A 24,606-nucleotide genomic window follows, 5' to 3' on the forward strand; every position below is an offset into this window, starting at 1 on the left:
TCCTATCAGGATGCAGGACCCATGACCCTCTGTCTGGACAGTGCTGATTGGCCCTGTGCTGATCACATGCTCTTTCCCAAGAAAAAATAAAAAACTCTAGCAATACAAACCAAACTGAGCATGTGCAGCCTGACTCCAAAGGCTCGGTTTTATTCGGACATGTTCTGGAGTCAGTGGAGGAAGAGGAGGATGTGTGCATACAGGATCAAACAGCCTTTTTACACAGTGCAGAGGATTAACCCCTTAGGTTGCACAGTGAGTATAACAAGCATGCTTTACTGCATATACAGACTGATTTTACTGTTTTTGGTTTAGTAACACTTTACGCTGTCGGCAAGCAGTTAAATCAGCATAGATGTGCATAGATGTTCTGTTTTTTCCCTGCATACTTTAGGGTTAAAGTTGCATACTTCATATTTTTAACTATTTCAAGAAAGATTCATAAAAAGTTGAATGGTTTATTATGGGGCTATTTCCTTATAATGGAAAAGAAAATACACAAAGTTTTTTTTTTTTTTATATAACTCATCATTACCCATATCTTTTTTTTAATAGCTAGCTGACATATAAATATTACATTATAAATAATATAATCTCTCTTTAGCTACATTACAGATAGTACAGACACCCTGTTGGGAATCTCCAATAAAATAATTTAAGTGTTAGAAGCATTCCTGGACGTTGGTTAGGTGAAGTGATCATAAACTTTCTGATGCTGTGTATTTGTCACTGGACCGTAAAAATCGGAAGAAGAGCTGAAGTCCATCTACAGGGTGCACTATAGGAACAGTCTGCATTTTTGGGAAGTTTGGGGTGGCCAACTCCCACTGGGCAGTGCCTACCAGCTCAATGGCAAGAATCTTCAGTATGATTTGTGCCAACTCTTTGCCAATGCAACTTCGGACTCCACCACCAAAGGGAATGTAGTTAAATCTGCTGGCTTTGTTTTCCTCCTTTTCAGCACTGAAACGGTCGGGGTCAAAGGATTCAGCATTTTGATAAATTGCAGCTGTTTCATGGGTGTCTCGAATACTGTACATGACACTCCAGCCTTTAGGGATCTGGTAGCCCTGTGTGGGAGAAAAGTAAGGCAAAAATATAGATTATTCAAAAAAACAATAAGAAGTGTGCAAAAACAAAATCATACCATTATAACAAAAGAATCTGATATAATACAATAAAAAAAATACAAGCAAAAACATAACACAATAAAAATGTATGTGGTAGTGATCGACCAATTTCGTTGCCAATACCGATACTTTGGCCAATGCATATCGGTATCGGCCGATATGTGGCGATATTTTCGTACATTTAAAAAAATATATATATATTTTGTTTTTATTTGACAGGAACTCTTGTGAAGGGATCTGGGGGTCTAAAAGACCCCAAACCCCTCCTCTGCACTTAAAAGCATTCAAACGCCAAGTTTGGCTGTTTTGAATTCTGTCATTTTTTTAAATCTGGCGCCAGTACCCGGAAGCGATGTCATGACATAATTTCCGGGTTTTTGCATGGGGAACCGATCAGAGCCAAATGCATCTTTGATCGGGTCTTCCGCGGCCGTGCAGGCTGGTTGCCTGGGTCTCCCTGTGGGACAGGAGACCAGGGCGAGCCGCGAAAGGCGATGGGAGGGGGGAGACGTCCCCACCCGCTGCTTGTGTAGACAGCCGAGCGGCTCTCTTAGCCGCATCAGTTGTCATTACAAGACAGCCGACCGTCAGCTATGGACGCTGGTACTGGGGTGATGCCTCTAGCTGCAGTGGAAAGCACTTTCTGAAATAGCGGTAATATCGGCCACCTTGGTGCCCGATTCCGATATATCGGGGAAAGTGCAGATCGGCCCTTGATATATCAGCTTTGCAGATAATCGGTCGATCTCTAGTATGTAGTATAAAACAGAAACATTAGACAAAGTTTAATAAAATAAAAAAAAATATGGTAAAAGCAATATAATAATACAAAATAAATACAGAATTATATGTAAAATAAAAAAAGGGAAAATAAAACAAAAATATATAAAGAAAATAAGTATTTAATTTTGGGAAACTGTCATGCTCCAATCAGTAATACTGAGGCTTTTTTTCTAAACAGCAATACACTGATTGCTTTAAATCATTGATGGGTGCCTAGTTCAAAGTTACTGATTCCTGCCAGGTTCTTTAATTTGAAATGCATTCTCCTTTCTTCCAAAAGGGGGCGACCAAGGAACAGCCTTGTACACTGCAAGGAATTCCTTGAAATGTGAAGAAAACCTCCTGACGGATTATTACAGCTGGAGTCGTAACCTGTCTCTGCCTTCGCTGAACTGTGTTTAATCCTTGGAAGCAAGAGTCAAGATACCCACTTTTACAATGCATATAGGCAGTTAGTTCTTTTCTTATTCTGCTGAAAGTTATTGAGCAGAGGCTATTAGAAGTGGATGAGATGAGGCTACTGTATGATGCTAATTAGGATCAGTAACTGGAACTCTGAGATTATTGCTTGCTAGACCTTAGTAATAAATAGTCTTGCTCTCATACATGCAGACGCTACTATTACACATTCTTCATCGCAGACCCCATTCACACCTGAGCAATTTGAAGCAACTTTCAAGAAGCGTTTCAATGCTGGAGACCAGATTTCCATGTCATTCCATTGTGCCCAATAACCTCTACAATCCAGAAGCTTCTCTGGGGTATGATTGCATGTTTTTAGCCCCAATAGACTTTAATTGGAGAGCCTCCTTCTCCTAGTAACTAGCTTTCTATTGGCTAAAACTAAACAGGCTCATGCCTGAACACACATGAAAATGCATGTGCAAACGCACAAAAAATGACTGAAGGCAATGACTGAAGTGTGAATGTAGCCTCACTCTCAGATCATACTTCCAATTTTATGTAGGCAAATTTTTACCCCAAGTGACACGCTATACTTAGATAACTGAGGTATGATCCAAAGTTTCCATTTCATCCTCACATTTAGCACATGCTAGACTAAAGCCCCGTACACACATACTGATCGTCGGCCGAACGATCGGCCGTCTTTTGTCCAGGGCTGTCGCGTCTATTGAAAACTGCAAAAGACTGCACACGAATTTTGTCAGTCAACAACAGCCGACTGCAGAAGTGATGTCATGTGATGGTTAACTTTCCTTGTCTTTTTTCTTTTCTGAGCATGCCCAGTCTTGCTAATCTGCTGTCTGTCGGCCGAAATTTGTACTGACTGGCGAACAATCGGCCGTTCTGGTGTTGGCCAACAAAAATTTTAATGCCTGCACGACAGATTCTGTTTGGCCGAAAATGCGCTGTCGGCTGTCGGAAGCATCATACTAACAAGCCTACAATCGGCCGATCGGTCGTCGGCCGAATATTTACGGCCGACAATCGGTACGTGTGTACGGGGCTTTACTTCAAAGATTTTTGGGTCACATCCAGCTCATGAATTATATGGTACAATTTGCCCCAAATCATTATTTAGGTCAGAAAGCTCCTGCTCATATAACACTTCCCAAACCTGTATAGGATTCTTCACATCACTGAGCATCAACAGATATAAAGCATACTACATATAAGCAGGGCAGCCATCAGAAATTTTGGGGCCACTTACTTAGCTTTAGGCCTGGGCCCCCCCTGGACCTGACCATCAACATTCTCCAGGGCCCCAATTGGCTGTCCCACCAAGTCACATCCCATGTCCTCTTCCATCCCATGCCCTCCTCCTTCTCCATTCCATCTTCCAAATCCCATGTCCTCCTCCTGCAGTCCCATCTCCTCCATCCCATGTCCTCCTCTTCTAATCCTATCTCTTCCATCCCATCTCCTCTCTCTTGCACTGTGCACACTTCCTGGTTGCCGGGGGCCCCTCCTGACGCTCAGGCCCTGTACATGTGTATCACCTATACCCCCCTGATGGCAGCCGTGCATATAAGACATGCTCTATATATCATGAGCTCTTATTCAGCTCATACAAGACATGCTCAGCAGAGCTCCAACTCATAGTCAGCTCATAAAAGATATGCTCCATCTTATATTTTGATCCTAAACGATATGTCCTCAGTTCTCCAGCTTATATAAGATATGATCCATAGAGCTCCAGCTCATACAACATATGCTCCACTCATATTCAGCTCATACAAGACAAGCTCAATAGAGCTGCAACTCATAGGTGTGTGCACAGGGTGTGCGAGGTGTGCCTGGGCACCTTCTAATCACCCTGTGCTGTGCAGGTTCCCCCTGCAGCCTGGCTGCAGATAAAGGAACTAGGGAATCTGTCCTCAGTTCCTTTGTCTGTCTCAAAAGTGAGACATCAGGGCTCTGTTTAGACCCCTTATATTTCACCCAAGCCCCCCAACGGGGGTTCTAAAAAATGTTAAAAAAAAAAATTATGGTAAAAAATAATTTAAAAAAAGTGTAAAAATGTAATAGTAAAAAAAAAAAAAATTAATAAACAACTGACCCCAATCTCTGCTCTACTGACACTGTCCACTAACCCTATATACACATAGGTATTTGTGTTTGAGCTTTGGGGTGCACATCCTAATGCAATAGGCTGTGCACACCTATGCTCCAACTCATATGGATATGATCCATAGAGCTCCAGCTCATATAACATACGATCCATAGAGCTTCAGCTCATGTAACATACGATCCATAGAGCTCCAGCTCATATAACATACGATCCATAGAGCTTCAGCTCATGTAACATACGATCCATGGAGCTCCAGCTCATGTAACATACGATCCATGGAGCTCCAGCTCATGTAACATACGATCCATAGGGCTTCAGCTCATGTAACATACGATCCATAGAGCTTCAGCTCATGTAACATACGATCCATAGAGCTTCAGCTAATATAACATACGATCCATAGAGCTTCAGCTCATGTAACATACGATCCATGGAGCTCCAGCTCATGTAACATACGATCCAAAGAGCTTCAGCTCATGTAACATACGATCCATGGAGCTTCAGCTCATGTAACATACGATCCATGGAGCTTCAGCTCATGTAACATACGATCCATAGAGCTTCAGCTCATGTAACATACGATCCATGGAGCTCCAGCTCATGTAACATACGATCCATGGAGCTCCAGCTCATGTAACATACGATCCATGGAGCTTCAGCTCATGTAACATACGATCCATGGAGCTTCAGCTCATGTAACATACGATCCATGGAGCTTCAGCTCATGTAACATACAATCCATCGTGCTCCAGCTCATGTAACATACAATCCATAGAGCTTCAGCTCATGTAACATACAATCCATAGTGCTCCAGCTCATGTAACATACAATCCATAGAGCTTCAGCTCATGTAACATACGATCCATAGAGCTTCAGCTCATGTAACATACAATCCATGGAGCTCCAGCTCATGTAACATACGATCCATAGGGCTTCAGCTCATGTTACATACGATCCATAGAGCTTCAGCTTATGTAACATACGATCCATAGAGCTTCAGCTCATGTAACATACGATCCATGGAGCTCCAGCTCATGTAACATACGATCCATAGGGCTTAAGCTCATGTTACATACGATCCATAGAGCTTCAGCTTATGTAACATACGATCCATAGAGCTTCAGCTCATGTAACATACGATCCATGGAGCTCCAGCTCATGTAACATACGATCCATAGAGCTTCAGCTCATGTAACATACGATCCATAGAGCTTCAGCTCATGTAACATACGATCCATAGAGCTTCAGCTCATGTAACATACGATCCATAGTGCTCCAGCTTATGTAACATACGATCCATAGAGCTTCAGCTCATGTAACATATGATCCATAGAGCTTCAGCTCATGTAACATACAACCCATAGAGCTTCAGCTCATGTAACATACGATCCATAGTGCTCCAGCTAATACAAAATATGCTTCACAGAGCTCCAACTCATAGTCCGCTCACACAAGAGATGCTCCATAAAGCTCTATCTTATATTTGGATCATATACATGACCTAAGATCTTTAGCTCATACAACATTTGATCCATGGAGCTGTAGCTCATACAACATATGCTCCATAGAGCATCTGCTCATATTAAGCTCATACAGGGAAAGCTTAATAGAGCTCCGACTCATATTCAGCTCATCCAAGATAAGCTCCATGAAGCTTCATCTCATATTAAGAACATAAACCACATGTTCACAGATCTCTAGCTCCTAAGATATGTTTCATAGAGCTTTAGCTCATACAACACGTGCTGTTCAGAGCTCCAACTCATACAAGATTTGCTCCATAAAGCTCTATCTCATATTCAGATCATAAACTACATATCCACAGAACTTCAGCTCATGTAATATTTGACCCATAGAGCTCCAGCTCATACAAGATATGCTCCATAGAGCCCCATCTCATTTTCTATGGTTGTCCAGCTCATATTTAGGTCATATAAGACTTAGGACACAAGATAAGAAAATCGGAAGTAAAATTTCATCTGGCGAACGATCTGCCGATTTTTAGATCGTTAATATAGTGCCTTTGACAGCCGATTACAAATTTTCGTACGACAAAAACTGGAAGTGCAGGCTATGCAATTTTTATCGTACCTGAACACAACGTCCTATTTTTGTTTAATTTGTACAGTTTTAGTCCAAAAAAAATTGTAAGAGCAAGACTATGCATGCTCGAAATGAAATAATGCATACAAAATTCAACACATGACATCACTTCTGAAGTTGAATTCTGTCGTATGAGAATTTTCATTTGAAAGTAACCTCTTTACTTTCCATATGAGACTTGTATGCAACAAAAAATAGACGAAAATTTGTCGGATAATCTGATCGTGTGTACGAGGCTTTACTCTATAGAGCTCCATCTCATATTCAGTCCATACAGCACATTCTCCAAAGGACTCTATATATTCAGATCATACAAGACATGCTCTATGGAGCTCTAGCTCCTGCGAGACAGGCTCCATAGACTTCTGGCTCATATTGATCTCATACAAAAGTTGCTCAATACTTTCTCTATAGAGCGCCAGCTCATAATCAACTTATACAAGTCATGCCCCATAGAACTGCAGCTCATCTGCAGCTCAGACAAGACACGCTCTATAGATGCTCAGTTCTTACTCGCATTATATTGTGAAAAATGTTATGATAGATCTGTAGAGCCTTATCTCATAATTAGTTCATAAAAGACATGCCCTGTAGAGCAGTGGTCCTCAACCCTGGTCCTTGGGGCCCACTAACAGGCCAGATTTTAAGTATTACCTTGGGGAGATGTAGACTAGAATACTGCAATCACTGAGCAGCAAATTAGATCACCTGTGATGTAATTAAGTTATCTTGCAAACCTGGCCTGTTAGTGGGCCCAGAGGACCGGAGTTGAGGACCACTGCTGTAGACTATCAACTCATATGAAACATGCTTGAGTGAACATTATAGGGTTGATCTACTAAAACTGGAGAGTGCAAAATCTGGAGCAGTTGGTAGCCAATCAGCTTCTAACTTCAGCTTGTTTGAGCTTTAACCCCTTAGCGGCGTCTGCACGCATTTTTGCGAGAATTGGGGCAAATAGAGCTGTGCCGAGAGCAGTTACCTGTGGCTAACGGAAAGTTCCTGATTGCTGTTTGCAAATAGGAGCTTTCTAATCATGTGACCGTTGTGACAGCCAATCAAGGTGGTCACATGGTCATAAACCCCACCCCGCCTCCCGGCATCCTAAAGGGCCGGGAGGCGCCGCGTGAAGAAGTTAACAAAAGATAAACCTGAAAGCTGATTGGTTTCTATGCAGGGCTGTACCAGATTTTTCACTCTCCAGTTTTAGTAAACCAACTCCTATATTTTTATAATAAAAGATTTGTTTCACAGAGCACCAGCCCAAACTTACACTGCTCATGTAATATTTTTAAGTCACACTGATCAAACCTAAACCTATGGTATCAGGATATACATTGATTTAGGCCCCCACTGAGCCCACCCAACCACCCACCAAGGGGCTGAACCTTACTTACATCCAATTCAAATGTTTGCAGAGCCGTTCTGTAGCCTCCAGACACCGGAGGAAGCAAACGCAGCACCTCTTTCACTACACAGTCCAGGTAGTTGAGTCCCTTTATTTTCTCCAGATTAAGGTTTAGCTGACACGTGCAATCACTTTTCCATCCCGGACACCCTCCTGGTAATCTGGCAGGACTTGAAAGGTATAGAGATGTGTCTTGCTTGTATAGGGCACCATTGCACAAGTACTGACGATGTGCACCGTCTTGACATCTCCTGGTCACAGAACACGTATGCTCACTTTCATTTCTCTCCACCATCGACAGCTTGTTTTTTTCCCACTGTTCTTTCACTTGGCCATCTGGGCCTGGCAGGGTAGAGGCATGGCACCCTGCGGTTGCACAGTTCTCATCCATGGTATTGTTATTAGGGCTGTCTGGAGACTGAAGACACTGGCACTGTTTGTTTAACCCATGGGATGCCAGTTCCTGTCTCAGTTTCTGTATGGCAGATGGATGTTTGAGTAAGAGCAGGATGAGGGAGGTACTGGCACTGGCAGTCGTAAAGAAGGCAGCGAACATAAGTTCAATAGCAGATTCCTGTGTGACAAGAGACATCATTGATAAACATGTTATTACACATATGTTCACATAAATCCACAGTCATTAAAGCTATTCACTTCCTCTCCAGCTTGAGGAAGGGAGTGTGCAGGCAAATACAGAAACCAACAGAGCTGCGCTAGGAATTAAAAGCATTCTAGATTGTAAGCTCTAATGAGCAGGGCCCTCTAGTTCCTCCTGTTTTGAACTGTATTGTAACTGTATTGTCTTCCCTCACATTGTAAAGCGCTGCGCAAACTGTTGGCGCTATATAAATCCTGTATAATAATAATAATAATAATCCATGGCAAACTATTATAATTTATTATGAATGACTAAACCTGGTGAGCCTGGTCGACTAAGTGTGCCAGCTTAGTACCCCTAAAGCTGAACTGCAGGTATGTTCTGTGTTGTATAATTACATGAATCCTGCTTGGCAACATGTTAGTATGGTTATCTTCACACCACAAAAAGTGCACCAGCCACCTTTTGACCATGCAGGATCTTACCAGAAACTCAGACCCCAACATAAAAGGAGGTCGAACAGCACTCTTAGGGACAAATCCCTAACAGATAGATGGATGATCACCACATTCAATGTCCTATTGTCAGCAGTAGCCTGGCCCTTTCTCTCTCCAGAAGTACTCCCCAAGTTACCACCAGATGTACCTCATAAGAATGGCAAATACCACCAACCACACCAGGGAGGAAACAAGGAAAAGCCATTAGGTGAAGTACCTTTTTACACCATTTATTCTTAAAATCTACTCACAAAAGGCAGAAAGTCAATAGCATATTAAGAGCGCCCACCGCCTCTCCAGACAGGCATAATGATGTCACCACTAAGCTCGACCCTACGCATTACAACTGACGGGACATCTTCAAGGGGGCAACGGAGTCATGATTAAGTGCTAGATTCCACAGTGTCCTTTTTTTTGCGGCTTTTCTATACTGACAATAAAAGGCTCATGATTTATCAGAAGTGCAGCTTGTTGGATCTAATTTGTTACTACTGCATACAGCTGGAAAAGCTGAGCTTGAGCTGGTACCCGATGAGTCCAAAGATGGAGGGGATGATTTAACAGACCCACCTAGAGCGGCAACACATACTCTGTTTATCTCAAAGCAACCTTGTGTGTTCTGTGTGAAGAGGGGAAAGATCTGGCACAGAGCCCAAGCAGGACTTGGAAGATAATGGCTATCACTTTAGCAATTTTTAGCTTCCCCAGCAGCCCATCAGGTATGAGATATAATTATAATAATACAGCGCTTGCAAATCAAAACATATAATCATATAACATATTGTGCTAAAAAAAAAACATGAAAGTCTTTCAAAAGCTCCTTGATGATGCTCTGGAGGAAGGGTGAAACGCGTTGACGTAAATTCGGGTTCCACAAACCAACAATGTCACTTCTGTCCTCCATGGTACGCACGCCGAGCTGCGACGAACTCCGAAGAGCCTCATGGTTGTTTTATGCCAGTTTTTACCCACAATTTTGTAAGTTGTTTTGCAACTGCAATATGGTTTTACAGTATTAAATATGGATTTACAGTACTTCACTATGAGTATCATTCTGTTTTATTGAGCTTGGTGGATAATAGAGCCGCCCCAAAAGGAATATTGTGGAGACCCAATCAAAGAGATCTTTTAAAAGAGAGCTTTTAAAAGACTTAGATTTTGTACATGTTTTTCATGTTTTTTTGAGCACATTATGTTATATGATTATATGTTTTGATTTGCAAGCGCTGTATTATAATTGCATTTGCTGAGGTGTATTTAGCACTGGGTGGACAGCAGCTGCAGAAATTTTGGAATCACATACACGTAGTGCAAGTATTTATATATTTTTATAGGTATGCGATATAAACACATTGTGACTGGCTGAACCAATGTAAGTATCCAATAAAGATCATTTCTGGAGTTTAGCTTTAGTTTTTCCAGTGCAGAATGTGTGTATTTTTTTGTGCACTATATTATTATAATAAAACCAGTCTGATCAATCTACATGGGCACACAAATCAGCATGTAAAAATTCTTCGACAGCCTGGCAATGCCGAACTGGCATGCTGCTAGTACAACCCTGCTATTAATGGCTTCTGCTAGTGCCTCCAGTTCAATCATGATTAGGATGTATTGGTTAGTATATGGTTGATTTTTATGCTTGGTGCTTTCCATTTTATAGGGCCTTCCAGTTATCAGTCAAGCCTTGTTTTGGGGGACTGTTGGGAGTCTCCAAGACTTTCCCAGCCTTTTTACCCCAGAGGAACCCTTAAAATTAATTTTAGATCTCAGGGAACCTCAGCTAAAATGAATTTGCCTGGGGTCAGTGGGAAGAGTGTACCTGACATTGATGGTCAGTGGGAAGCATGCCCTTTTACAATTGTGTTAAGAATTTAACCCTTACAAACGCCTAAAAAGATCACTGGGTTGATGCCGCTGGCTCTGAAAGATGGTATTGAGCCCCACAACTATGCAGCCACCATCAAATGGGAGGTCAATCAGCCACAGCTCAAGGAACCCCTAGCAAACTCTGGAGCAACCCTACTTAAAAATGGTTGCTCCAAGACATAATAGAGGCCCAGGGTTTAACTCCAGCTTGTGAGTCCAGCAGGCTCCATCCATAACTAAAATATCACTTTTGATCAGACCGACCCATAGAAGGTCAAATAGGCTCACAAAAGAAGCACCTTATATGTTCTGAAATACTTTAGCAGGATATTTCACATGACATATCAATTTGTAAGGCACAGAGCTCTGTTGTATCTACTTAACTGGAGAGTTGTTGGAATGCAAGTTTCTTTAGTGAGATAAAAGGTTCAATAATAAAAAAAAAAACATTCCTATACAAATTCCAATTCCTTCCCTAATGCCTTTAATTGTACATTTTTAAGACCTTTCTGAAATATATATATAAAAAATAATTATTTCTCAGTGCTTTAATAATTAAGCCACTTTGTATTGCTTTTGTGGTTAATTTAATATTTTAATTTTATTGCACTTCAGGGCACTTGTGAATAAAAGAAAGGTGTACTTAAATTCTCGAGACCGGCTGAGATGAGATGATAACTAAATAATAAATTGCATAAGAGATCTGTCGAAGAGGAGCTGCCTACTGAATGAGCATGTAATGTATTTCTAATGACCTCATTCATTTGCTTAAAAAAGAAAGCTGGCCAAGCACCGATAGAATTTTGTTTGAATGTTCATACGGAGATTCTGAAAATACTTTGTCATAGTATTTTCTATCTTGTATTCATTTAGTCAACTAATTCCATTCAAAACCCCTAAAATGTCATCCATACCCACTACTTAAATGGAAATCCAGACATTTTGAACACTTTTAATTTGCCCCTAGAAAATGTGCATCACAATATGTAAATTTGTTCCCAAACTAAAAGAGCATTCACGGTTAAAATACTGTTTGTTCGAGAAAACGGGTCAAAAAGGGTTGTCGATTTGAAACCACTAACCATTAGAATATCAAGTAAACCTTTTTCAAAATAAAAAAAGTTAAAAAAAATTCTTCTCCTATGTGGCCAACTGAACTCTTAACTGATTTTAGGATCATGCTGATTCTAAATGAGTGGCTGATGAAATCCCTAAATATACTTTTACCCCATTCCCTTCTAATAAGAGAGCAGTTACTTTTCAGTGCATTGCCTGACACCATCAAAAGCTTTACATCTGTGCCAACCACTGGCAGATCATCATACTGGGTGAGGCATAAAGTCATGGGAATTGTTTTCTACTTCTCCATGGGTCACACTCACTCCGCTAAGAGGAGGTATCACCAAACGGGAACAATAATTCTATTGGATTGTACTGTTCCTTGAGAATGTAGTGACAAAAAAAAAAAAAAATAGTACTGACCCATTTGGGCTGGGAGCTTTTGTTGGTTGTTATCAAAGATCAAAGAACATACCCTCTAAAGCTGGCCATGCACTGAGTAAATTTCATCTGGTTCCTGGACAGCTCAAAGGAGCCAGAAGGAAAAACGTCAACTAAACAGCGACTCCATCCAATCAGATGCAGCTGCTGTTCAGGTATTGTGACAACTGCCAGTGCTGGCCATAAGAATACAATAATCACCACTGCAGATCCATTCATCCACACTGTATAGCTTAGATGGAGGAATCTATTATATAGAATATATATATATATATATATATATATATATATATATATTTGATATAGCATAAAAAGTGTCTTTAAGGCATCCTTTTGAAACAAGTGTTTTTCAAAGCTGGAAAACCTTGATACAAATCAAAATAAAAACACATGCAAATGTGCCCTAGCATTTAGTTCTGCTTATAATATTTTAATAAAGAATAAATAAATAAATGTTATTAAAAATAAGTTTTTAATTTGATTGAATTTTTTATATGATTATAATATATGTAAATGCCACACCCCAGCATTGAGATGTCACAGTATAGACCCCTGGTGCCCAATCTGCAGCCCTTTGGTATAGGATGTGCGGCCTTTGGCAGTTTTTAGTGGGAAGATTGATTAGCAAAATTTACCTATAAATATTTAAGGCAAAGGCCTACCAGATTGGATAAAAAAATCAAGGATTGTTTGATTAGGATAGCACACTACATAGTTATTGTTAAAATGTACTGGGTCAAATCTAAGACGATTCCAACGTGTGTGTAGCCAGCTAGACTGAGAACAATACAATGCATTGGATACTGGAAACATGGAAACTGAGCGATTCCATGAAATACTGAGAGCAATCTATCTGCATAATACTATAAGGCCATGTTCCCCACTCTACTATGATGGTCTAATGTGAGAGTGACACCTTGATCTAGCCATTCAGTGGTGCCATTGGAGGCAAATGAGCAACTTCAATTTCAGAAGCATTTGTTATCACACATGGGGATTTTCCAACATTTTTGGAAATCTCCATTTGATGAACTTGTATCCCTCCATATTTTGAATCAAAAGAAAGGAATTAACACCATTTCTGGCCATTGGCTGAGTTGCATAAAATACAGCTGCAGGTTGCAGTGCTACAGTGGACAGGTGAATGTCCCCCACCCATCGTTCCCTGCAGCCTAAGGCCATCTTAATGGAAATATGCAATACCAAAACAAGCATGTAAAAATGCAAAGATTACTTTCAATTATATATTTCACCCCTTGGTATGTATGCAGTGCACATAGGCCTCAACAGGTAGGAGGCCCACTATGTAGATTTGATTCTGGAAAGGATCCTCAAAGTGACACCATGCTTTGGGCAGCAGCCAGGCCAGTCATTTGAAACTGCAGCTGAAAGGAGATCCGCATATGCCACCCTTACAACTCCCCTCTGAAGGGGAAGGGGGCAGTGCCAACAATATGTTGATCAAGTATGCACATAATATGTACATACATCTGGTCTTCCCTCACATTGATACCATTGCCAGTGGATGTACAATCCAGGAAGTTCCCAGTAAAGATGAGCTTCGTTCGGTTTGGGTTTGGCCCAAACTCATGATTGGCTGAACCTGGAGGAGAGCTATAAGTACCAGGCCAATCAATTGCTGCTGAGGCATTCCCTACCCAACAGCTCCACTTACATAAAGGGGCAGGAAAGCTTGTGACATCATTAACCTAATATGGTCACATGTCACAAGCATTACTGCTCCTTTTTTGTACATGCGGCTGCGGGGCTGGGAATCTCACACCCCCCCCCCCCCCCCAAGGTGGGAAATCCTCCAGCTGTTTGGCCCGGCACTGACAGCTTCCTCCTGGGTTCAGACCAAACACAAGCTCATCTCTAGGCACCAATGACTCCAAATAATAAATAGTGTTCATAAAACCTAGTAAAGCCAAGACAAGTATGTGTAAAGTTGTGAGGGATTCGCCCAGCTTATTGTCATGCATACAGGCCCACTGCATTCAGAAAAAGACCCTATTTTACAACAGTAAAGCCGGCCATAGACAGATTAAATTTCAGCTGTTTCAGCAGGAACTGGCCGAATTTCGATTTGTCTATGGGTAGATGTCCTGAAGTTGAGCCATCAATCGACTGTAGTACAACCAGCCTGTCAGGTTTTTTTTCTGCCTGATCACTGTCATTGGCTCTAGCCGCCAGCAGTGATCATTGTGTTCTACCGGTAGGGAGGCCCCCCTGTTGGCAGAATACACTAGGGCTGTGGGGGGGGGGGGGGAGATCAAGCAATTTTCTTTTCTTAAACCCATGGTTAATGTATGGCCTGCCTAAGTGAATAATGCAGCACTGTAATAATAAGTGTAATGCAGCATTGCAAGGTGCCTACATACACAAAGTCTTCTCCTGAGCGCCTTGGTACTGCCAAACCTAGGCTTGTTCAGTATGTGTGCAACATCTAACCCAGAGCTCTGCCAATTCTCTCTTTATCTCATAATCCAATGTTTGTGCTCTTTGGCCTTAATAAGACGGGCCCGCCTGTAACTGGGAAAGAATGCAAAATTTTGAATTAGCTGAAAATATTACTACTATGACACGTTTAGTTTACTGCCCTATGATTGGTCACTATATGTTACTACACATCATTTTCTCTCACTAAAAGGCAGCAGAATATTCAGTTCAGAGTACTGTATTAATCCCAAGGGGAAATTACAATATATGATAGTTTATGTAGACCTATAGGCACATTCATTATGGCAGATCACTGCTGGCATGCACACTAATGTCAGCCCTTGGACTGGTACCTTTAACTCCTGCATATTCAGCTCCTTGCCATTCTCCTTAGCACTGTCTATTAGGTAATCCAGAGCATCTTCACACAGCTCAGGGTCTCTTCTTGTGATTTTATCCTTGATGGCTTCTTCCATGTACTGGTGTAATGTTTTACGTGCATTAATACCCTGTGAAGAACAACTAATTAGTAAACAGCAAAAAAACATTGATGGCGTTTTTCAATACACAAAAGAGCCAATTGTTGAGGTGGAAATCTTTTAAATATGCGGATAAGTTCCAATATCATTACTACATGATGATAAATCGCTATGATAGGTAAAGGTGATCCCAAGAAAAAGAAGCTAAATACACCATGTAAAGACATATATACAGGGCTGCTATTGGAAATCACTGGGCTCCGTACAGCCTACCTGGCGGGCCCCCCCTCCAAGGGGCTGCCACCCCCACCACCACACTGCCCCCCCCCCCTCCAGGACTCGCCACCAGCACCCCCCCCCTTCAGGACTCGCCACCACCACCTCTCCCCCCCCCCCCATGCAAAAAATGTCAAAACAATATTTTAACAAAATCATGAAATTATTATTGGTGGACACAAACATTCTGCCATATATAAAAAAAAAATCATAAATTCCATCTTCAAGCCAAAATTCTTCCCAAACAATATTGCACATATTCCACCAGTTCCCAGTTCCAATCCCCCCCTCCCACCACAAATCCTTGCCCCCACCCACCAATTCCACCCCCAGCTCATAGCGAACATTAATCCTCCTAGCACACATCCCCTTTCTTCTCAAACTTTCTATCCAAGCACAAATCTTCTGCCCCAATCCTTCCTATTAGCCCAAATTCCCCCACCCCCTCCTTGCACAAAATCCCCCCATCTCCCCTCCCAGCACAAATCTTCTTTCTTCAATCCCCCTCCTAGAACAAATTCCCACATATCCCTCCTCCATCCCCTCTAAATGACCATTCCCAGCACAAATTCTTCCTCCCTACTCAAATCCCCCCCCAGCACTAATCCCCCACCCCCTCCTAGCTCAAACATCCCCTCTCCTGGTTCAACCCCCCCCCCCCCCAAACTCTCCTCCTAGCACATATTACCTCCCCCTCATTCTTCCTTCTACCACATATCCCCCCCCCCCCCCATCCCTCTTTTTAGCACATTTTCCCCCCTCCCCAAATCCCCATTCAATTTCCCAACACAGATAGCCCCCCATTCCCCTCCCCCAACTTACAGGGGGAAACCACTAAAAGCCAGGAGGAGGTGCGCTGTGCTTTGCTCTCCCTCCTGTCAGAAAAGCATTATTCTATACAACACATGGGACAGGATCGCTCTTACTGTAGATCACATTGCACCGTACTTATACACACTGCCCCCATCTCCTCCAAGGGCTGATCACCTCCTGGCAGCAAGAAATGTGAATAGGGGGGCGGTAATCAAACTGTGTGTGTGTGTGTACAGTGCAATGCGACCTACAGTAAGAGCGATCCTATCTCATGTGTTGTATAGATGAACACTCTCGCACCTCCTCCCGGCTCTTTCTTCTCTGCTCCAGTCTCCCATCTCCTTGTCCTGGCTGTGAGTGCAGGCAGGAGTGGGGGCAGGGGAGGGGGAAGGAGCTCAGTAGCGGCCAGCCAACCAAGTGGAACTGAAATCTGGGTAGGCACAACCCACCCCAGGACCCCATAAATCCGGCCCGCTGTGTCTCTCCCCCAGCAACTGAAAGCCGGCGGGGGGGAGAGGGGGAGAAACCAGTTTTTTAGTTGCTGGGTGAGTGTCACAGGGGGCATTGTTCCTTTTCTGCTACACCGATCCTCCTACTGTCTGGACCCCTGTGTGCCCGGGCCCCCTACAGGAGGACCGGTCGTCCCCCTCCTATCAGCTGACCTGCATATATGAACTGTAGTTCTCGCCAGCCAGTCTTGTGATCCAAGCAACCCCACACATCCAGGTCCCTGACCTAATTTTTCTCAGATGAGTGCAGATGAGTAATAAAGCTTTGTCTAGGACCCACCCCAGCCTGCTGTTTGGATTGGGGGGGGGGGGGGGGGTTTAAAGCTGTCCTGGCCAGGAGAACACACAGTGGAAAACCCAACAAGCTGGCTGTACCCAAGTTGATCGATCAATCAGCTTGGGTACAATCAGCCTGCCCATACATGGTTCGAATCTCGGCCGGTTCAGCAGGGAATGGCTGAGAGACAATCGAACGGCCGTGCAACATTGTACACAAATAAAATTGATGTCCTTCCCCCGCCCCCCCCCAAAAATAACTTTCTTTTGGTGGTATTTGACCACCTCTGCAGCTTTTATTTTTTTTTGCGCTATAAACAAAAAAAGAGCAACGATTTTGAAAAAAGAGAATATTGTTTTACTTTCTGCTATAAAAATACACCCAATAAAAAAATAAAAAAAATGTAATTTCTTCATAAATTTAGGCCAATATGTAATCTGCTACATATTTTTGGTAAAAATCCCAAAAAGCGTATATTGATTGGCTTGCGCAAAAATTGTAGGGTCTACAGACTATGGGATATTTTTATTTATTTACTAGTAATGGAGGCAATCAGCGACTTATTGTGAGACTGCGATATTGGGGCAGACATTCTGACCCTTTTGACACTTTTTGGAGACCAGTGACACTTATACAGTGATCAGTGCTAAAAAATATGCACTGTCACTGTAATAATTAAACACTGGCTGGGAACGGACTACCATCAAGGGACGATCAAAGGGTTAACTGTGTGCCTAGCCAGTGTTTATGGGAACTGTGTGAGGTGCTTTTACTAGGGGAAGAGATGGAATTTATTCCCTGCTTTGCAGGAACACAGGATCCATGCCTTCCCTTCTGTCAGAACGGCAATCTTCCTTGTTCACACAGGCAGATCCCCATTCTGTCTCTCTGTCTGATGATCAGTGGGTGCCGGCAGACACTGAGTCTGCGGTACCCTTCGATTGGCTCCCGCTGTGTGTAAACACACATGCGTGCCCCCTACCTTGAAGAGTCTGATCATGTATATATGCCTGATCCAGCGAAGAGGTGCTACCCTGTAGCCGTAAAACTGCTATAATGTGGACCTTAAGTGCTTAAAGCCCAAATGAACTTTCAGTTTAAATCTGCTAAATACAGGCATCAAAACCAAATCTGACCAGTGTCTTATAGTTTGTATTCTTTCTAAAACAGCTACAATCTGAGTAGAAAAGCCTGTGCCCTGCCAGCATGCTGTAGAGTGGGACCCCATTGCTCTCTTTGGGAAAGCAAAGGTTTCTCTGCAGAGGTCCAACTCAACCCCTGCTGGGACAGGGTCGGAGCTCTCCAATCCAACCTTTGCTGATTGCTGGGACTTGTAGTGAACTCTCCAAAGAGGTCTATCACATTTCCACAGGGAGCAAGGGTCCCATTCTACAGCATGCTGGCAGCGGACAGACTTTTCTACTCTCAGGCTGTACCTGCTTTAGTAAGAAAAAGAACTGTAAGTCATTGAACACCTTTTGTATTGCGGCACTTTGAATGTATTTATCTGATTTAAAGCAGAACTTCACCCCCCCACTGCCACATTTGGTACTTTTTTTAGTTTGGACAAGTAGCCGCTCCCACTTCTGGGCGACCCGGAAGATTTGCCCCGTCCTTCCCCCATCACTGGTCCCAGACGACTGCGGGATCATTCATAAAGCGCAGCACTTTGCGCATGCCTGCCTGTTTCACTTCCTTATGATGCGGGCGCCTGCACCCAAAGAGGACTGAAGAATCGGCTCAGGTGAGGACACCGCTAGATCCCTGGACAGGTAAGTGTCCTTATATTAAAAGTTAGCAGCTACAGGATTTGTACCGGCTGATATTTATTTTGTTTGTGGAAGCCCGGAGCTCCTCCCTAAACTGAGAGTTCAATTGGGCTTTAAATTATTTGTAATGTATAATTTAATTGAAATATTTTAATATTTAATGTAAATATATAATTGAATCCGCCTGTAAGAACTGCCAATATTTTTATACATTTGTTAATAAATGAGTTTTCACTGACTAAGCCTAGGTTCTCACTAATGCATTGCAGGGAACACCGGGATCCATGCGCATTTCCTGCACTGCATTCAAATCACACTGCCCTTGTGATCCACTGCAGGTGTCAGTGCAATCTTAACAACACCCCAAAAGCAGGTCACAAATGCAATGTGTTTCAAAGCACCAGATCACACGGTACAAAAGTACCATGCAAACCGTTCCAAAATTGCTGCATGAATGGGCTCAAATCACACCATACTGAATCGCATGTGAAATTAACAGGAATGCGTTGCGTCTCCAATGCGGTTCATAGTGTGAACGGAGAATAAACAGCTATTGATAAGCTGTGGTTAGTGTTTTGCCTTCCTCTGGATTAGGAACTTTGAAACTCTTCAAACCAGGGGGAACGTGGGGGAATGCACTTCTGGCACCTCCAGCACTGAATGTATGTAATGGCAAGGGGTGCTGGAGGGTCTATGATGCTGGCTGCTGGGGCATCTATAGTAACTGGTAGGGATCTATTTTTGCATGGGGGTCCATTGTTGCTGGGGGGCTTTTTATGTTGCTGAGGAGTCCATTGTTGCTTGGAAGGATCTACTTTTGAGGGAGAGGTCTATTGTTGCTTGCTGCTGAGAGATTGGTTGTTGCTGCTGGGGTATGTTATTGCTGGGGTGGATCTATTGTTGCTTGATGCTGATAGATCTGTTGATGCTGCTGGGGTTATGTTGTTGCTGGGGTGGATCTATTGTTGCTGAGGTGGTATTTTGTAACAGGGGGCCATTGTTGCTGGGGGGGGGGTATAATGTTGTGTGAGGGATCTATTGTTGCTGGGGTGATCTATTGTTACTGGGTGTGTTTTTTTTGTTGCTGGGGGATATATTGTTGTGGGGGATGTTTTGTTGCTGGATGGATCTGTAATTGCTGGGGAATCTAGTGTGCCTGGGATGGGGGTCTATTGTTGCTGGCTTCAGGGCATCTATTTTACTGCTTTTTTTTTGTTATCGTTAACAAATTGCATACAAATTTCTTAACACCACAAAATAATACTTGGTTCTGTATTCCCAAAAAGCGGGGGTACTGGGGGGTGGGTAGTGGGTGGAACCAAGGGACAGTACTTGGAGGTGGGTAGGTGGCAGAGACAAGGGGGGCGGGGGTTCCTGCACCAATTCTCTGAAAAAAAAAACTGATGACATAATGCAAACCCAATGGTATGTGGTGTACCCTGATGGCCAATCACAAACTAGCTGGTCAGAATACCTGAAAACCCTTGTATTGACGCAAACTGTTAGACAGGCCAATTTGGTTGGTAAGCAGACTGGTTGGCAAATTGAACTGGGAATTTTATCTTTGTTTGTTTCATGTGCGTTGCCCTTCCATGTGTTCTTTGCTATGAAGGCCAGTTATAGGTGGGGGCAGAGGCCATTTTCTTTGTTGTATATGTGTACTGGTGAGTGGACATACTGGGTGCTTTTGCTGTAATACTATCAGCTGGGCTTCCATTATGCCCCCAATTACCTTTCAGGAGGGATGGGCCACCTCCAGGCTCACCTGCCCCCTATCTATCCATTAGCTTGCATGTGCTCCCACTGTGGAGACTCTTTAAAATTCATTAGAGTTAGGACTGCAGGTAACAGGGAGCCTTGACGTGGCCCTGCAGCTTTCACATGCGTTTGCAAATGTGTGCTAACTAAACCCCTGTATTGACGCAAACTGTTAGACAGGCCAATTTGGTTGGTAAGCAGACTGGTTGGCAAATTGAACTGGGAATTTTATCTTTGTTTGTTTCATGTGCGTTGCCCTTCCATGTGTTCTTTGCTATGAAGGCCAGTTATAGGTGGGGGCAGAGGCCATTTTCTTTGTAGCTGGTCAGAATAGCCTGACATTTGCAAGTGATGTGACCTAGACATCAGGTACAGTAGTAGCTAGTAGGCTGTAGGATCTCTGGTGGGTCCCCAGCTTTGCTCATTTCACTCCTTGACAATTGGCTGACAGGTCTTCAACAGCCAGAGTGCCAAGCAGGGTCACAAATACCAGGGAGGGAGTCATTAGGAGTCTGCCTGGAGCAGCTCTTTGTCTATCACTCAGCTGGACTGTTCTCTGCAAGACAATGTGGTCCCTATTCTGAGCTCCTCCGTGTGTTTTCTCTCCCAGTGCTGATCCTACTGAACAATTACAGAGCACGCCTGTTTACTAAACGAGCGGCTGGAGAACAGCTAGTAGAGCCTATTCCAGATCCTTGACTTACTAGGGGCACTCCGCCTGCCCCATTCAGCCTGTGATTTATAGACCCATGCAGGCTGCTTGCTCCAACCGTGTTTAATGTCCATAAATGATTTTTTTACAATGCAAAGTGCCGGCTACTACATAGAGCCCATTCATGGGGCATCAACAGCAGCTTGTGGGCAAATGACATTTATGATAACTTTGTATAGAGAGTGTGCGGAGGGTCACCTAGGATGAAGGATGGGTTGTTTACAATTCATATACTAAGATGTGAAGACCATATATATATACACATTTACACAAATACAGACGTGTGTTTGTGCACATATTTGTATGTATACAGACCCATGTATATGTACCAGTACACACATTTATTTCACATGATGTAGGCATAGCACTGTGTATTTCTTATCATCTAAAACCCCCTTAATTAATCATAGACTAAAATCTGATTAAGAAAACAATATATTATAACATAATATTTTATACTAGAATATAACATATTATATAATAAATTATACTAGAATATAACACAATATATAAGACATTATACTAGAATATAACATATTATATAATAAATTATAATATATTACAGTGTTTCTCAACAGAGGTGCTGTGGCACCCTGTGGTGCTACAAGAGTCCTCAGGGGTGCCACAGCAAAGGATTAAAAACTGGCCCAAAGTAAAGGCTCATACACACTATAAGAAAATCGAGTGAGAATTTGTGTCCAAAGAATTTTCATATGATTTTTTGTATAGTATGTACACAGCTTTCTATAGCCGATTCCGAGCTTCTGAACAACAAGCGCCAAAATTCTTCTCTTACGGGAACAAAATAAACGATTTTCGCTTCATGTGTACCGTTTTCATATGAGAAAAATCAGAATCAAAAGACTGCGCATGATCAGAAACAATAAACAGCAATAAAAAAAAAAGTCTTTGTCGTAGGCGAATTTTCATATGCATTTTCATTGGTTCTGATTTGCTGTGAAACGAGAAAAATCGGACAATCGTTCACCCGATTTTCTTATAGTGTGTACCCCACTTAAGGCAGGCAGTTAAATGAAAGCCTTCACTGCTGGCACATTTTTTTTTTTTTTTAATGCAGTGCGTTTTAACTACTTCAGCTGTGGAAGATTTACTCCCCTTCATGACTAGCCCATTTTTTGCGATACAGCACTGTTTTAATTTAGCAAATGCATGGTCATGTGACACTGTACCCAAAAAAAATGTATGTCATTTTTTTCCCCACAAATAGGGCTTTCTTTTGGTGATATTTGATCACCTCTGCGTTGTTGTTGTTTTTTTTTTTTTTTTCCCGCAATAAACTAAAAAACAACCAACAATTTTGATTAAAAAAAATATATTTTTTACTTTCTGCTATAAAACACGTTGAATAAAAAAATGTAAAAAATCAAATTTCTTCATAGGCCAATATGTATTCTGGTACATATTTTTTGGTAAACAAAATCCTAATAAGTGTATATTAATTGGTTTGTGCAAAAGGTATAGCATCTACAAACTATGGAATATTTTTAATGGAATTTTTATTTATTTATTTATTTTTTACAAGTAATGGCGGCGATCAGCAACTTATGACAGGACTGCGATATTGCGGCGGACTGGCATGGAAACTTCTCTGGGACTCGGGGTCTGTCTGTGGCACTCTTCTCTCCCTAAAGTTTATATGGAATTTTCCTCCCCCAACTTCTCCGAAGGATGCAGCCATGACCGAAGGTGTGGCCACCTCCTTCCCTTCTTGCACAGACAGCTGCTATGGCAGATCCAACAGCTGAAGATGGAGGAGCAGAGATAGCAGCCCTGAAAGTCTCACTTCATCTACAGTGAGGCAGTAAGTAGAGAGGTTTCTCCATTAAAAATTCCATGCTTCTGCTCACTGATTGACACTACATACTGCTCACTGACCACCCTACCACAACATACTGCCTGTGCATACTTAGGCTCCTTTCACACTTGTGCGACCTAAAAGTCGCGCGATTTTGTGACGCGATTTGCCGCGATTTTGACTGGACTTGAAGCAATGCCTATGTCTATGGACCTCAATACACATCAAAGTTGGACCAAAGTAGTGCAGGGACCAAGAGGCAACTCTGCATCACAACCTACTGACCACTGATCTCTGCCTCAAAAACTACATTTTGGGCCTTGTTTACACCAGGTGTAGTCAGTGGAGTATGTTGATTTTGTGCTGCCCTAGGCAAGACTAAAATTGAGCACCCCCCTCCCCATCCTATGTAAATTTGCCCCACTCCTTCCTTTTTAACGGATGTAACTCTCTCAAAAATTGAAGGACTACAAGTCCCAGCATGAACCCCTGAGATCTCACGAGGGGGGGTGGGTGAGAGGGGGAAGGAGAAAGAGAGGGGGAATGAGAGAGGGGGGATAAGAGAGAGAGAGGGAGGATGAGAGAGAGAGAGAGAGGGGGGGTGAGAGAGAGGGGGGGATGAGAGAGAGAGAGGGGGGATGAGAGAGGGGGGATAAGAGAGAGAAAGCAAGGTGGGGGAGGGAGGGAGGGGGGATGAGAGAGAGGGGGATGAGAGCGAGAGAGGGGGGATGAGAGAGAGAGAGGGGGGGTGAAAGGGGGGATGAGAGAGAGAGGGGGAGAGAAGGGGGGATGAGAGAGGGGGGGGGTGAGAGAGAGAGGGGGGGGTGAAAGGGGGGATGAGAGAGAGAGGGGGAGAAAAGGGGGGATGAGAGAGAGGGGGGTGAGAGAGAGAGAGAGAGGGGGGTGAGAGAGAGAGAGAGAGAGGGGGATGAGAGAGGGGGGGATAAGAGAGAGAGAGGGAGGATGAGAGAGAGAGAGAGGGGGGGGTGAGAGAGAGAGAGAGAGGGGGGGGTGAGAGAGAGAGAGAGAGGGGGGATGAGATAGAGAGAGGGGGGATGAGAGAGGGAGGATGAGAGAGAGAGAGAGGGGGGATAAGAGAGAGAGAGAGAGGGGGGGGAGAGAGAGAAGGGGGTGTGAGGGGGTGAGAGAGAAAGGGGGTGAGAAAGAGAGATAAAGGTGGGGGGTGAGAGAGGCGGCTCAAGCAACCAGTGGCCAATAGAGTCTCAGGTGGAGGGGGTGGCTTTTTTGCTGCCCCCCTGTAAAGTGCCGCCCTAGGCCTGGGCCTTGTCGGCCTAGGCCAAAATACAGCAGTGGGTGTAGTACACAAACGCAACACA

The 24,606-nt window shown here is 43.1% G+C and overlaps 1 protein-coding gene across 1 annotated transcript in view; it reads right to left on the reverse strand.

The window, feature by feature from the left end:
- Window positions 1-380: 380 nt before the first annotated feature.
- CYP26C1 (cytochrome P450 family 26 subfamily C member 1) overlaps window positions 381-24,606 on the reverse strand; it is a 30,067-nt gene continuing 5,841 nt past the window's right edge. Inside the window, exons 4-6 of the mRNA XM_082269127.1 lie at window positions 15,214-15,369; window positions 7,947-8,531; window positions 381-1,070 (exon numbers count right to left, since the gene is read on the reverse strand). Coding sequence (XP_082125253.1) covers window positions 699-1,070; window positions 7,947-8,531; window positions 15,214-15,369 — 1,113 coding nt within the window. The 3' untranslated portion in view covers window positions 381-698. The remainder of the gene's footprint in view (window positions 1,071-7,946; window positions 8,532-15,213; window positions 15,370-24,606) is intronic.

This window comes from Pelophylax lessonae, assembly GCF_965119305.1.
Source record: "Pelophylax lessonae genome assembly, chromosome: 9".
In the NCBI taxonomy this organism is placed as follows: domain Eukaryota; kingdom Metazoa; phylum Chordata; class Amphibia; order Anura; family Ranidae; genus Pelophylax; species Pelophylax lessonae.